Source organism: Sylvia atricapilla, chromosome 8 (assembly GCF_009819655.1).
Source record: "Sylvia atricapilla isolate bSylAtr1 chromosome 8, bSylAtr1.pri, whole genome shotgun sequence".
In the NCBI taxonomy this organism is placed as follows: Eukaryota; Metazoa; Chordata; class Aves; order Passeriformes; family Sylviidae; genus Sylvia; species Sylvia atricapilla.
In genome coordinates, this window is record NC_089147.1 from 4,683,665 (window position 1) to 4,697,519 (window position 13,855).

At 41.7% G+C, this 13,855-nt stretch overlaps 1 protein-coding gene across 1 annotated transcript in view; it reads right to left on the reverse strand.

The window, feature by feature from the left end:
- Window positions 1-13,855, reverse strand: part of TACC2 (transforming acidic coiled-coil containing protein 2) — a 95,148-nt gene that overhangs the window by 20,312 nt on the left and 60,981 nt on the right. Inside the window, 5 exon segments of the mRNA XM_066323467.1 lie at window positions 541-656; window positions 1,470-1,531; window positions 5,247-5,454; window positions 6,533-6,593; window positions 10,888-12,196. Coding sequence (XP_066179564.1) covers window positions 541-656; window positions 1,470-1,531; window positions 5,247-5,454; window positions 6,533-6,593; window positions 10,888-12,196 — 1,756 coding nt within the window.

Consider the following 13,855-nt stretch of genomic DNA (forward strand, 5'->3'; position numbering starts at 1 on the left):
TCCATCAGAAATGTCACATTTTTTCAGTATTTCTCACTTGCCTTTTAGCCCTTTCTCATTGTGACCTCCCTCTCTCCCAAAACACAACTCTCGTGAACAAGAACAGATGTCCTTGACAAGCAAAATTATTGGAAGTAAACACAACTCCCACATCTTGGTCTTATGAACAAGAGCCCTTGTTCAGAAAATGTATCCAGGAAAAGCCAAGTGAAAAACTGCAATTAAGAGATTTCTAGATTAACGTGAAAATTACCTCATTATCTGAGGGAAAACCTTTAAGTAGGAGGCCACTGTCCAGCAAAACGGTTGTCACTGTGACTTTTTAGTTAGAATGTGAAGAAGAAATACATGTCCTTATTCCATAATGAAACTTGCATATCTTTGCCCTCTGTTCTCCATCATATGTGTACACAGATGGGAATCTATTTTTAAACCAATAACTTGGCAGCACAGAGGCAGAGAGAGGAAGAAGTGCCTTTGTACATGCTCTGAGGGTAACCCACTCCCCTGACACCCTCCTGCACTCTCACAGTGACCTACCCTGAGCAGGGAGTTGTGGAGTCAGACAATCTGATGGGAGGTGATTTCACTGGGCTCTCCTGCTGGGCATCAAACATTAGGTACAAGGACTGCTTCTTCGGGGCGCTGTCATCCTGCTGGCCACAGGGAAAGAGAAACTCATTAGGCAATGCAACCATTCTCCAGTAAAGCTAATTCAGGTCACTGAAGCCTGTAGTGAGCAAATGAGTTGACAGAAAACTAGTAATACAGGGTTGTAATGCTGATACTGAGATGGACCCTTCCAGGAAGAAACCTAAAGAACAAAATCTAAACAATTCACTCTTCATAGTGGCTCTTCTTCTCCCAATTTGAGGTTAATGAGATTTCTGGTTCTGTCAGGCAGGAGGGCATCCCTTGGCTGAGGGTGTTACTAAAATATCCAGTGAATATTCTCATTGGTTTAAGCACCACATGACTGATTTTCCTAACATCCTCAGTGGATATCCTCTCACTGGATCCAGTCAAGCTATCAAATCCATGGTTAAAAAGGTGAAACAAGTGATAATGTATAATGTTGCATTCCAGACTTCACATTAATTCTGTTTCTCTCCTGATTCCCTCCAGCTTCTCCCAAGTTTTATTCCCAGTTTCTCAAACAGTTCAGCAGTTGGTGTACACAGTTCTGCACTCTGCACTGCTGGAAATACTGATTGGCTTTGAACCTCTGGAAAGAACTACTATGATGCTAGCTTATAAATTAAATCATAAAATGGAACAAGCTTTACAGGACACAGGACAACAAAGCACAGGCAATTTACCCTGGTTATGCCAATTTCAAGGAACTGGATTTGCAAATCTGCTGCAGGCACATTATAATTAATTTAAAGGGTGGTGAAGCTGAGGGCATTATCAGATAGTATATTATGACAAGGGAATGCAAATGAATGGAAATGGAGGTGAGAACTTACAGGCACAGAGGAGCCTATTTTCTCCATATACTCTATTTCATATGAGTTGCCATATTCCAATTCTGCAACAGAAACAAAAAAAAGAGGTGTTAATACATACCATGACATGATTATTTTCAGAAGTAAATGAGAGCTCTTCTCATTGACAAGGGCCACTCCCACTCTGCTCAATACTTTCCAATGACACATTAAAAACAGAATATACAGAGAGAAAGTAAAAGGTGCATTAGTATTCACTCATTTTCAACAATGAATCTGACACATTTCAGGCAAATCAGCTTGCCAGAAAAAAAATCAGCTTTTTAATTTGCCCCAGGGATCAGAATATTAAAAAAGTTTCAGTGCAATTTCAGAGCACAGACAACTTTCCCCTATCATGTTATCACAGAAAACACATTTTTTTCAACAAATGCCAATGCTGATGACAATTTCTGTAAAAAAATATTTTAACAGCTGTTGAGACAAATTAATTTCTATTTTTTCCTGTTTATCACATTCTTAATCTGGAATAACTACTGTGCTATCACTGAAGAAAAAGATATCTAAAATACCTGGATGCTCATGAATCAGGGTGAGACACCAGCCCAGCTTACTGGGCTGTTCTCACATTTTGTTTTCAGAGAAGAGTCTAAGGCAGGTAGATTTACAAAGAACCCTAAGTCTAAAATTTAATAAAAATGCAAATCTTTACTGCTTCTCTGCTTCTAGTCTCCCAGTTACAGTGGAGGGAAAAACCAGCATTTCTTCCTGGTCACCCAGTAGCTGAGACAGAAGCAGACATCTAACACAGGAAAAGAGATCATATGTTCCTGCTATCAAATAAAAGCAAACTACATACAATTACAACTTAATTTAACAATTAAAAGCATAATTAATTTGTCCAAATGCTGTACTTTGTTCTGTTTTCATGACTTAATTCAATAAACCATTTGCATAATTTGATAAATAAATCCTAAGGAAATGCAGACTAGCATTTGCATTCTGATAAAATCATGTGCTAAAATCCTTCTAGATTTGGGCAGCTTTGGAAAAGTAGAGCTTGCATTAAGAAGATGATAACCACCATTAAAATGTTTGATGTTTAAAAACAAACAGTCCTGAAGATTATCTCTTGCCTGTTTTGTTGATTAAAAAAGTTTTAGACGTTTCAACGTGATTTTACAATACTTGAATTTTTTTTGGTTTTTAGTAATAAAAAGGACTGCACAAGGACTGTAATTCCACAAGTTACATATTTTGTGAAACTACAAGAGGAATAGCCAGAAATCCTCAGTACTGGTTGGGGATATTCACAGTAAAACCTGTAAGTGAAGAGAAAGCTGTAATAGCAGGCTCCTCACATTTAAATTCCTAGCTCCACATGTTTTAATGGTAATAGGGAGCCAGGCAAGATGGACAACCTCCTGGTGTCAGATACCAGCAACCTCCTTTTTCATTCACTTTTCTTCCCAGTGAAAGCAAAAGCCAAACCAGAAGGATGAATTCAAACCCCCTACAAGGAGCTGAACTGCAGGAGAAAGCCTGAAATCCCAGGTAACAGCAGCAAGTGTTTAGAAACTGCCTCCCTGTATCCCATTTCTGCACAGACAGCCCAGTGAGGTGCATCAGGAGCGTTTATGGAGCACCTTTATGCTCCAGAGAGCAATCCCTGAGTGTCCAGGCAGAGTCAGGGGCATCAAACGTTCCAGCACTGTCCTCTGCTGGCACAGCCACAGGGATCCTCCACCTGCCTGCAGCACTGCCAGCAGCTCCGCAATCCCAATCCAAACTGACTGCTGGGACAACAAAGATTTAACTTTACTGCTGACAGGAAAGAAAAAAAAAAAAAAAAAAGGCAAGACACAGATGGAAAGAGTCCAAGTAGAAACAAAAGGAATAACACGGCTGGCTAAAGGCAGTTTGTTTCGTCTCACTGCTCTCAGCAGTCTCCAGCATAATTCCTCTCTCTCCTCTCCTCTCAGACATCATCTCCCCTCCAAAATCTTAGGCTCTGGTTATCTCTACACATTCAAAATCAGAAAAGCCCAGGATATCCCACGAAGCAAGACAATTATCTTTTATAAACACGTACAACATCGGACTTACTAAGTGATGTCCTCCAACTCCTCCCACAAATAGCTGCAAGATTACATCAATATTTTCTGCTAATAATTACGGCTTATTTCGGGGCTGTGCAACAGGAAAATGGCAGCAGACACAGGCAGTGCCTGAAACAGATGAGGGCTGGATGCACAGGCTGACTCAGGGGCTGGGCTGTATCCCTACAGAAGCAGTGTTAGGTTACAGGGTAACACATGAGTGTCTGGGAGAGGTAAAAATACCTACACTGAGAAACAGTCCTCCAATTACTCAGAAATTTCTCAAAGCTGCAGGAGCAAGACTGTCACAGGGAAAAATATTATTATTTTTCAGAGATGTGAAAAGCGGAAGCATTGCTGATTATAATGAGTGTGCAATCTGAAACCCCAACTGTACCATGCAGCACACAAGAGACAAGATAATTACCATTTAATTAGGAGCATTGCTCACTTTCTTCTACCCACTCTGAAAGGTAAAATGATTGTTTCAGAGTGTCTCTCACTGTTCTTTTGTTCCATTTCTTCCATATAGTTTCCATTTTCCCAGATTTAGGGGGGCTTATTTTCTAAAAAGTGTCCCTTTAAATTATTTTTTAAAATACAAATACAAGGATGTCAATGGCTAAAATTTATAATTTGACAATACAGCCAAATGAATTCATCCAGACTGAAACACTTATCTGTTTAGAATACTCACCAGATTTCCCAAAAGCCCAGGGCACACAAGCTCATGCATATGAACAAAACCATTGTGATTGTTGTTTCTTTTTGAGGTCAAATACCTTGACCTAAAAGTTCAGCAGTTCTTAATCAGGCAAAAATTTAGACCCAGCCTAAAATGGCATAAAGTAGATTTAATGGTAGACTGGGACAGGGACTTAAAGGCTGGGGAGGAAAAGTGAATTCTGATCAAGAAGAAGAAGTTTAGGCCAAGTCAAACTCAAACATGCTTCCCACCCACAAAGCTGAACATCTGCCTTTGGAGCAGATGTTGCAAAGCAGAATTCCCTCTGGTAGCCCCAAGGAAGGCCACACACAAACTTTTTTCCAAATTTCACAGACCTGGAATGACAGTTCTCTAAACAAAAACTTCCAGCTTTAGCTCTCAGCTGCTCATGGGAAGGTACAGACGGAAAAACTTTAATGGGCTGATCTAGTAGGGAGTTTTATCTGGTAACTATCTTATCGAGGGGATATACTGGACACTTTTAGGCCTGAAGATACCTGGAGCCCAGGGAGCTGGAAAAGAGATGGTATGGTATGAGTATTAATGCAATACAGAAAAATTCAGCAGAATTTTAACATGGGACCTTCTCCCATGCAGGTTAAGGAACAGGCTCAGGCAGAATCAGTAGTTCAGTGACTCTGGAGCATTATCAGATCCCACTCTCCTGTGAAGACACTGAGAGAACACAATGCTCACAGAGAACAATTAACCACACAAAGGAAACAAAAGCCTTTCTCTGAAGGGCCCTCTCATTTCCCTTTAAGCATCTTTTTTTTCCTGAGAACTCCAGGCTGGACTGTGTGGGTCTTACATTCAGCTCCCTGTAATTGCCATGTTTCCCAGAAGGGCCCAGAGAGCACCATTTTAGGGTCCCCTATTCAGAGTCTGCATGCAGCAGAGCACAGGCCAGCATCCTCAGGCAAAGCCAACACCCTATCTCAGTGCACAGCCCCTGTCTGCAGCACACAGTACCCTCAGTGGGAGAGCTGAACTTGGTCTCGTTGACGAAGGTGGACAGGTCAGAGGGCTGTGGGTAGTCCTGCTTGTCCGTGTTCAGGTCCACGGTCATGCAGGTCCACTTCTGCCCCGTCACAGAGGACGCCAGCTTCTCCTCATCCGTGGCGTGGACCACCGTGGAGATGACAGGAGGTGTTTCTGGAGTTGGCAGTGGAGTAGGATCCTGCAGCAAACAAGAGCCAATTAATTCCATTATCTTTCACTCGCACATGGAACAGCTCAAACCTCTGAATTCCTTTGCATTGCCAGAGCCATCTTTTTAATTCCGTAATCTCTGCTGCAGTGCAGTATAAAATACTTAATGGGAAATACTAACTCTACCAGCAGCAAGTTTTCCCAGTATAACTAAGCTCTTTGATGATAAACACTTGCATTGCAAAGCTGCTTTGATAACAGAGAAGAAAGAAGATCCAGAGCTGTTGAAATCTCTCAGGCACTTGACACAAGTGGCACACATCACCCATCACTGAAGTCTCTGACCGCCAAAACTGACTTTTTAGGCTTCCCTCATAGGAGCAAACCCTTGTAGGCCCACAAGGTCATAAACCCTTTCCCCTTTCTTCACTTCTGCGCTGTCAAGCAGCACAAATAAAAGGGCAGGATGGATAACAGGAAGTGGAACAGCAGCATGGAAGGAGCTGTGCCACATCAAAGCAGTCAGGCCTTTGTGGAAGAGCAGCTTTTGTTAACTTCTCTTCCAAGAAAACCACCTGCCAGCAGTTTACAACACGGAATCAAACTAGCCAAGCACATGTTCCCGGTAGATCAGCCCACTTGGTTTATTTCTATTTCCCTTCCAGCCCACCAATTTGGTGCATTTAGTTTCTTACTTTCTAATCTAAAAATTCCAGGGTGGATAGTGATAGTCTCATTTTTCAGACAACTGACTGAAGATATTTATTCATATCCTTGCTCCATCTTAACACAGGGCTTTCCAAAGTACATTTGCCAATACTCTAACAGGAATTCCCAGAGAAAACACTAGATCTACTGCATACTGTGCACACACTTTTAGAGGACAAAAGGTTAATGCTTTATGGTAATAGCCCAATGTGCTGTACTTGGACATATGCATATATTCTTTACAAAAATCTCCTCTATTATTAGAAGCACAAGTCCACAACAAAATTATCTTCTGTTATTAAACATACAATTCCACATCTAAATTAATCAAATTTCCTTCTTTTTGCCCCTTCAAGAACACAAATTACATGCATCAAAATACAGCAGCAGCACTTTACCTGAGAAGGAGGATCTGATAGCGGGGATCTCTTTGGTGATTTTTTCACCCTAAATGTATCACTGAAAATAAAGTTCAAACTGTTAATATGGTAACAGCAGCAAGAATCAGGTCATTTCACACTTAGAAAGAGACAGCCACAGACAATGCAACCTCTGTAAGCCCTTCTGCCTTAAAATCCCATCCATTAGGCAGCAGCACCCCAGAGAAACATGCCATGGGTACATATTTTTGTCATGCACTTGGAACAGGTCTCGATCCCTCAGAAGCTGAAAACAGCAGGATTGCCATATTTTCCATGCTAACTCCTGACACATTCACAGAGCAGAGTTACTGCTCGGCTGAAATTCAAATCCCTGCTCCTCCACAGGCTCCCTCCAGGGCCCTGTGGAAATGATTTATTTAGATTCTGTCTGCTTCAGTTTCACATCCCAAACTTAGGTCTAAGCCACACCTGTACCTGAGAATTAAAACCGTGATAAATTTAGGCTCCAATGACCCCAAAAACCTGGTTTGCTCTAGATGAACTATATAAAACCATCTGAAGCAGATGCTGTTCTCCAGATGCCAGAATGAGCTGTGTCATTCCAAATGGGCACAACAGACCTTTTTAAAAACAAATACAAGAAATATGGCAATTCTGCTTCCAGTTCCCCTGACCCCTCACAGTGCAGACTGGAGCACGGACACTGCAGGCCCCCAAAATCCCACAGGTTTCAATCAAGCGAAAGGAATGAAGAGCGTACATTATGTCATGATGGTGTGTAATAATGAATGTTGCCTTTATTCACAATTGGCTAAAATTTGGCCAAAGTTTCTAACCAGGAATAAACTAATTACCTATCTGTTCTCTTGCTGCACACTGCCAGAGTTATTCAAAACCATTTATGTTACTAACTGCAACAGGGAGGAAAATACCACAGCAAACTCACTGATAAGACTTTATATTTGATCTGAGATGCAGTGGTAAAAAATTACTGCCCACCAGCTCACCCCTGATCAATGATGGCAAAGTTGACACTAGAAATTCTAATGGTGGGTTTCAATTGGCAGTGGGTAAATCAATACCACATCCAGAGGAGAAAATAAATTGGGCAGCTGAATATTGGTGAGTTCAATGCCATTAATTATCCAGTTACGATGACAGAATTAATTAGGATAACTTTTTCCTTCAAGAAAGACAAGCACTTTGAGCAGTATTTATGAAGAATTGATTGTAAAATGTTGTTCAGTGGTAGAAATAAAACTTTCATATTTCAGCACAAGGATACAAAATCTCCATAGTTTTTTAAATGAGGATCTTCTTTGATAGGCAACAGATAATGAGGCAACAGATTCCTCAAACTCACTCACAGTCAGGCATCTTACTTAAGATAGCATTCACATAAGCAAGTGAAGTCATTAACATAAAAGCTTCATGCTGAACAATAACTGATCATGCTGCAAAATAAAAAAGTAAAATTAAAAAGCCCATAAATCAAAGAGGAAATTTGAATTGTTAGCTTAGAATTACTTACAACAGAGAACATACAGACATCACATCTTCTACCATCCTAAGACAAAGAAGACAAAGAAAAGAGAGACAGACAGAAGGAACTGACAAAAAAGATTAACCTACAAATACTGTTAATGTGTTAAGGCAATCTGATCATGCATGTTTTCTACCTGTATAATCTTAACTCCTACTTTTTATTGAGAAATACACAAGGGGAAAAAAAACTTTCATCACGTCCTTCAATGTTTTCTAGTTCAGTGTTATACTTTTGATACGCTTTCATCTTACAAAATACATTTTTCAAAGCTGACACCTTCAAGTTAAGTTTCTTTCAACACACTAACTGTCCTTGCCTTCCCTGGTGGAGGCCACCTGCTTGCTTTTCAGAACACAGTATTTGTTATTACATGAGATGCAAAACTGTTCTTGAGTGGCAGCTAAGCTTAAGGAGAGGGCACAGTTATTCCAGGTTTTGTCACGTTTGCTGATGTGTTGTGACAGCACAGAAAAGGCTACTTGACCATTTCAAACCATTTACCCAGGTCAGGATAGAAAATGACATTTCTTTAAATCTCAGCTGGTTTGGTGTTCTCCAGAACCTAAACTGGTGTTCCAAGAGAACAAACTGGTTTCACCCAGAGCAGAAGCAAACCTTGCCAAACAGCTTAGCCTAAGAGAAGTTTTCATTTACTTATAAGCTTGGCAGCTTCTGCTTGTCTCTCCTCATGTGCAGTGCTCACGACAGCTGGTACCTTCCATTTCTAAACAGCCTCCAGCCATCCAAGAGCTTCCAGAGCAATGACTGCACAAGCAATATCTATCTCTATAAACTACTTCTTTTTACTCATCCCTGTGAGCTGGCACTGGGGAGGCATCAGCTGCTCTTTGCTCAGCATCACCTGAGCCATGTGATTGTCCCCAAGCAGCTCAGCACTCCGGTAGATGACCAGAGAGTAATTTGTGTTGAGCTCACATTTCTTGTAAAAATCTCATCTTTTCACAGGGAGGTCAATGCTTAGACTGCTGCAGTTTCATTCAAGAACAAAAATGGTTTATTTTTATTGATTTAACAGATGTTAGACTGAGCACATGGCTCAGATTCAAAGCAGTACAAGCTCAGAAAAGGCTTAAACTCATGCCTGGCTTCTTCACCTCTAATCTAGAAACCACTGCTTTTCCACATGAGGAACTCATTTTCAAACTGCTCTACAGAGTTTGATTTCTGCATCCCTCAACAGTGCTAATAAAACCTCCTGCCACTGCCTATCCTGGCATCCCCTCTCAAGCCTTAAGGTAATTTTCTTCTAGAAAGTATCCCAGCTGCAGGCTGCAATGGGTTATTAATATGCAGTCTCATCTTTGTAAAAAACCAAACACATGCAAAAGTAGGTTACGGGGCTGCAGTGAGCAACACACAACTCAACCCCGTGAAAGCAGTGCCAAGCATGGGCTGGGAATTCCTGCAGCCCTCCTGACCCAAGAACTTGTGAGCCCTGAGCCTGGGGAAGCTTCACTTCCCCACCGTGATAAACACCAGCACTGAACTTTGTGATTCTAGGACAGGCTTTCCCTGCAATGGATTTTCTCAAGGACAAATGTGGCTTAGCAAACTCTCTGCAAACTCATTTTGCCCCTCAACTATTAACTTTGGAGTTCTCCACAATATTCAAAGCAGATGGGAGAACCCAAGAGGCCCACTCTGGGGGTCTGTCAACTCCAGCTACTGGAAGACACAAGGAGACTCTGGCTGCCTGCAAAAACTTAAAGATCTGGTGGTATTTAAATTCCCCTCTGCACTTCCCTGGTAAGATTCAAATTGTCCCTGTCTTGCTGTCAAGACTTTTAAATCTTCTTGGTTTGGACCAAATCAGTTTGGACTGCAGGCCAAAGAAGGCAGGAGGCTATTCAGAAAAATCTGAATAATCTCCATCTCACACTGTACAGGAGATCAGCTTTTGTACTGCTTTACATTAACCACGTTATCTTCTTATCTTAAATTGGCATTTAAAATTTGTGCTCTCATTTTTGTTAGCTGACTAGAACATTTAAACCATGAAAGAACATGAACTGAGATACTTTCTTATAGGTACACACAGGAGATCAGTTTCAGATATATAACTCAGTGGTCATCAACTCAAAATAACCATATCTGAACAGATAAAGCAACATGCATATCAGCAACCAGCCATAGAGGTTTTTAACCAAATATCTAAAAATAAAAACATAGAAAATTTATCCTGGAATTTGTCACCCATGTCTAAGAGCTGGGTACTTCCCTAACATATAGTAGCTTCAGAGATTTTAAACTTTCTGCACAATTGTAAGCTCTTCCATAAGAAGGATTTTTTTTTCATATTTCTTATTCATGTATCTGTATTTTAAAAAATGCATTTCAATACTGCACTCTTCTGTTTCAGGTTATTTTCTTTTAAATACCATGATTGAACCATCTTCCTGCTGTTTGCAATACGAGATTTGTCACTGCCTTACTATTTCACATCCCACGCTCCAAAACAATGATTCATAAAATAGTTGTGCTAGTGCAATAAACAGCATCAACTTCCCACAATGAGCTTGCAGAAAATTGGGCACATAACTGGTAACATTTCATTTTAACCGGGTTCAAAACTACACTGAGCCCAAAGACTTAAAAAATGTGGTTGCCAAATGTGGCTTGGCAGTTCTGGAAATACCAAATTATTGACGAAACAGGCTGAGAGCAGGAACAACCCCCCAGTTGTGGCCACCAACACCCAAGGTCGCCTCTCCTTCTCCATTCAGATATAAATCCTGTGTAACTGTGCTAAGAGGGGAGGAATGTGCTGCCTCTATTCTAGAAATGCCTCTGCCCTTTAACTTACGTTTTTAGTGGCGTCTTCTTCTTCTTGGCAGGTTTGTTCAGGCTGTCTCCCTCCGATCCGTTGGTTTCGTTGGCACTGGCTGGTATCTCAAAGGAAGCTGGAGATTTGGAAGGCGAGCTGGCTATCTTAGAAGAAGACTTGAAAGGGTCAGTGGAGTCCTCACACATGTCTGGCTCGAAGGTGTACGTTTGTTGAGGCAGTTTGGGCGATTCCTGCATTTTTGTACTGGATGAGAAGGGGTTAAAATTGGGATCGTCCCACTTGTCGATATCAAAAGTGTAGGAGCCTTTCGTGATGGGGATTTCGTTGGGATCAGCAGGCGACTTGGTCGGCGTGGTTGGAGCATTGTCAAGCTTCTCCACTGGTTTTTTAGTCTTTGGCCTCCGTAGCGGCATTTTAGCACCGGGCTTTTTCCCTGCTTTTTTGGGAGGAGGAGTGCTGTCCTGCTGCTCCTCGCTCCCCCCTTTCTCCTCGGAGTAATCGAACTCCAGCCTCACCGCTACGCCCTTGACGGGAGGGTCCTCCTGTCCCCCGGTGTCGGGCGGTGTCACCTCCCCAGCCTCGGGGGCCGTGGTCAGAGGCAGCGTTTTCCTGCTGGCAGGGGGAGAGTTCTGCACCTTGCTGCCTCTGGAGCTAAAGGCGCTAATCCCTTCCAAACGGTCCGGATCCGAAGGGTCGGATCCTTCAGGCACAGGCGGAGCCTCCTCTTTCTCAGCAGAGATTTTGGAAGGTTCAGTACATTCGGGTTTTGCCGAGTCAGCCTTCACCTCAGGTGTTTTATCCTCACAAGCTGCTTGGTCAAGCTCAGGAGGTTCTTGTGGGGTTTCCTTCACCAGTGGAGCATCCAGAGGTTTTTTGGCTGACTGCTTCTTTTTTAAGGAAGCTGGTCTGGGTTTTTTTGTTCTCTTGAGGGTACTGGAAGCACTGCTGGAACCAGTACCGTACACATCTGCTGACGGTGCTAGCGTGTCACTGTTGCCAAGGTAAGATGCTCCATCAAAATCACTGGCCTGCAGGCTGAGAGATCGAGACAACGTGGATTTGGAAACCGGGACCGAATCCGTGGATTTTCTCCGGACATTGGCTTTGGGGTCACGACTCTTGGGCTCTGCAGAGCTCGGTCCTAAGGCGTGGAGAGAATCGACCAGCTCAATGTTATCGAAGTCCAAGTTGTAGGTTCCACTGCTGGCTATGGGCTTGTCCTCGTCGAAGACAGTGGAGAAGGAATGGCAGGGGGGACGGAAAAGGCTCTCCTGAACTGGTTCACTGTGTGACACATCGGTTACGGGTTCAGCCTCTGAACACGGGCCTGTGGGAACAAGCAGAAAACTCAGCGCCACTTCAAACACGTTTTTAGAGGTTTTGTTATCATCTAATATTACTGCAAGTAAAAGAAAAAGGCATTAAAATCGTACAAGTTGACAAAGCAAACCAAAGTGACTTTTCCGATGTATGAACCAGATTAGGGGGAAAAACAGATCTGTTGTCCCCAGAACAGGATTCAAGGCAAGTTTTACGAAAAGACAAAATATGTATGTGCAATAGCCTCTGAAGAACCTCTTCTAAACTACCACTTATAGACATGGATATTACCGTAATATGCTAAATACTGCAAATACTAGAGAAAATGCACATAAAGCACTTTTTTCTCCCGTTTTCTACTACTATAAAGAGTTCACACAATTGTGTCAGAGCTCTCATGAAGTAAACCTCCTGTAAACTGACTGCTGCTTCAGTAATTACATGCCGACCTTAAGATTTGTTTCCCATGTGCTATTTTTACCAATTTATCCAGAGGAAAATGGCTTCCTCTCCCATCAATGCTACTCCTCTATCTGCCCCAAGCAGTCAATAATTGCAAGTTTATAGTAAGACATGAATAATTGAGACCTTAGGATGAAATAAATTATGGTAAAGGTTAAAAAAAAAATCATTTAGAGAACTCCACAAATATTTTCAGCTGAAAAAAATCTTCCTTTAAAAAGCTGGACAGTCCCTACTGATTATTTACACCAGGTTTTTCCAAGTGTAGTTCTAACTTGCTGATGAAAAGAAAATTTTGTAGAGAGATTTATGTTAGAACTGTTAATCCAAGCAGCTTTCCACTGCAATTAAAGGTTTTTTTTATTGAATGGAATCCTAAAATGACTTAGAGAAATCTCTTCACTTGGTATATAACAACTCTATTGGTCAAAACAGAAAAAAGACAGAGTGCATAACAAAAAATCAGAAAACAGAGGCAGGAAAGCATGAAGGTGATGGTCCTTGCTGCCTTCCAGCTCATTAGGTTGATTATTCAAATGTTTTACAAATCCTGCATATGGTTTGCTCCTGCTGTGACTGTAGTACTCTGATGTGGATGCACCACGGTCACCTCTGTCCCTGTGTTTCCCTGTGGGGTACCCAAGACCTGGGACAGATCTCTCCAGCTCCCAGTTCAGGCTGGGCTGAGCCAGCTGCTCACAGCTCTCACAGAGGAGCAAAATGTCCCCGTGTTTCCTGTTGAAGCAACACAGCCTTCTTCATGTTGTCATTTTTTTTTTTTTAATTATGCCATTATAAAGAAAAACAGTCAAACAAAAATGAATGCTTTGCTCGGCCCTAAACGATTTCAGACATTTCTGCTCATCCTTTTCATTCCAATCCTGACATGTTTTGCAGAATAACTCTCATTTTGCCCTGCTACATTCATTAATACTGTTCATAAAAGCAATACAGACAATCAATTATTATTTTAGCGTGAAGCTATGAATGAATTAAGAAAAGGAGGAAAAAAAGTCCTTTGTTTCAAAAGAAATTGAATGTCTGCACAGAGACTGCAAGAATTATTATTTATGGGTGTAGAGGACAGAAAGAGACTTAAGGGAATTGGAGACATTTCCCAAAGTGGCACCATGTACTTCCAGAGACTGTCAAAGGGATGACAGCTATGCAGTTTCTCTTTAAAGACTGTGGAAGTTCACCAGGA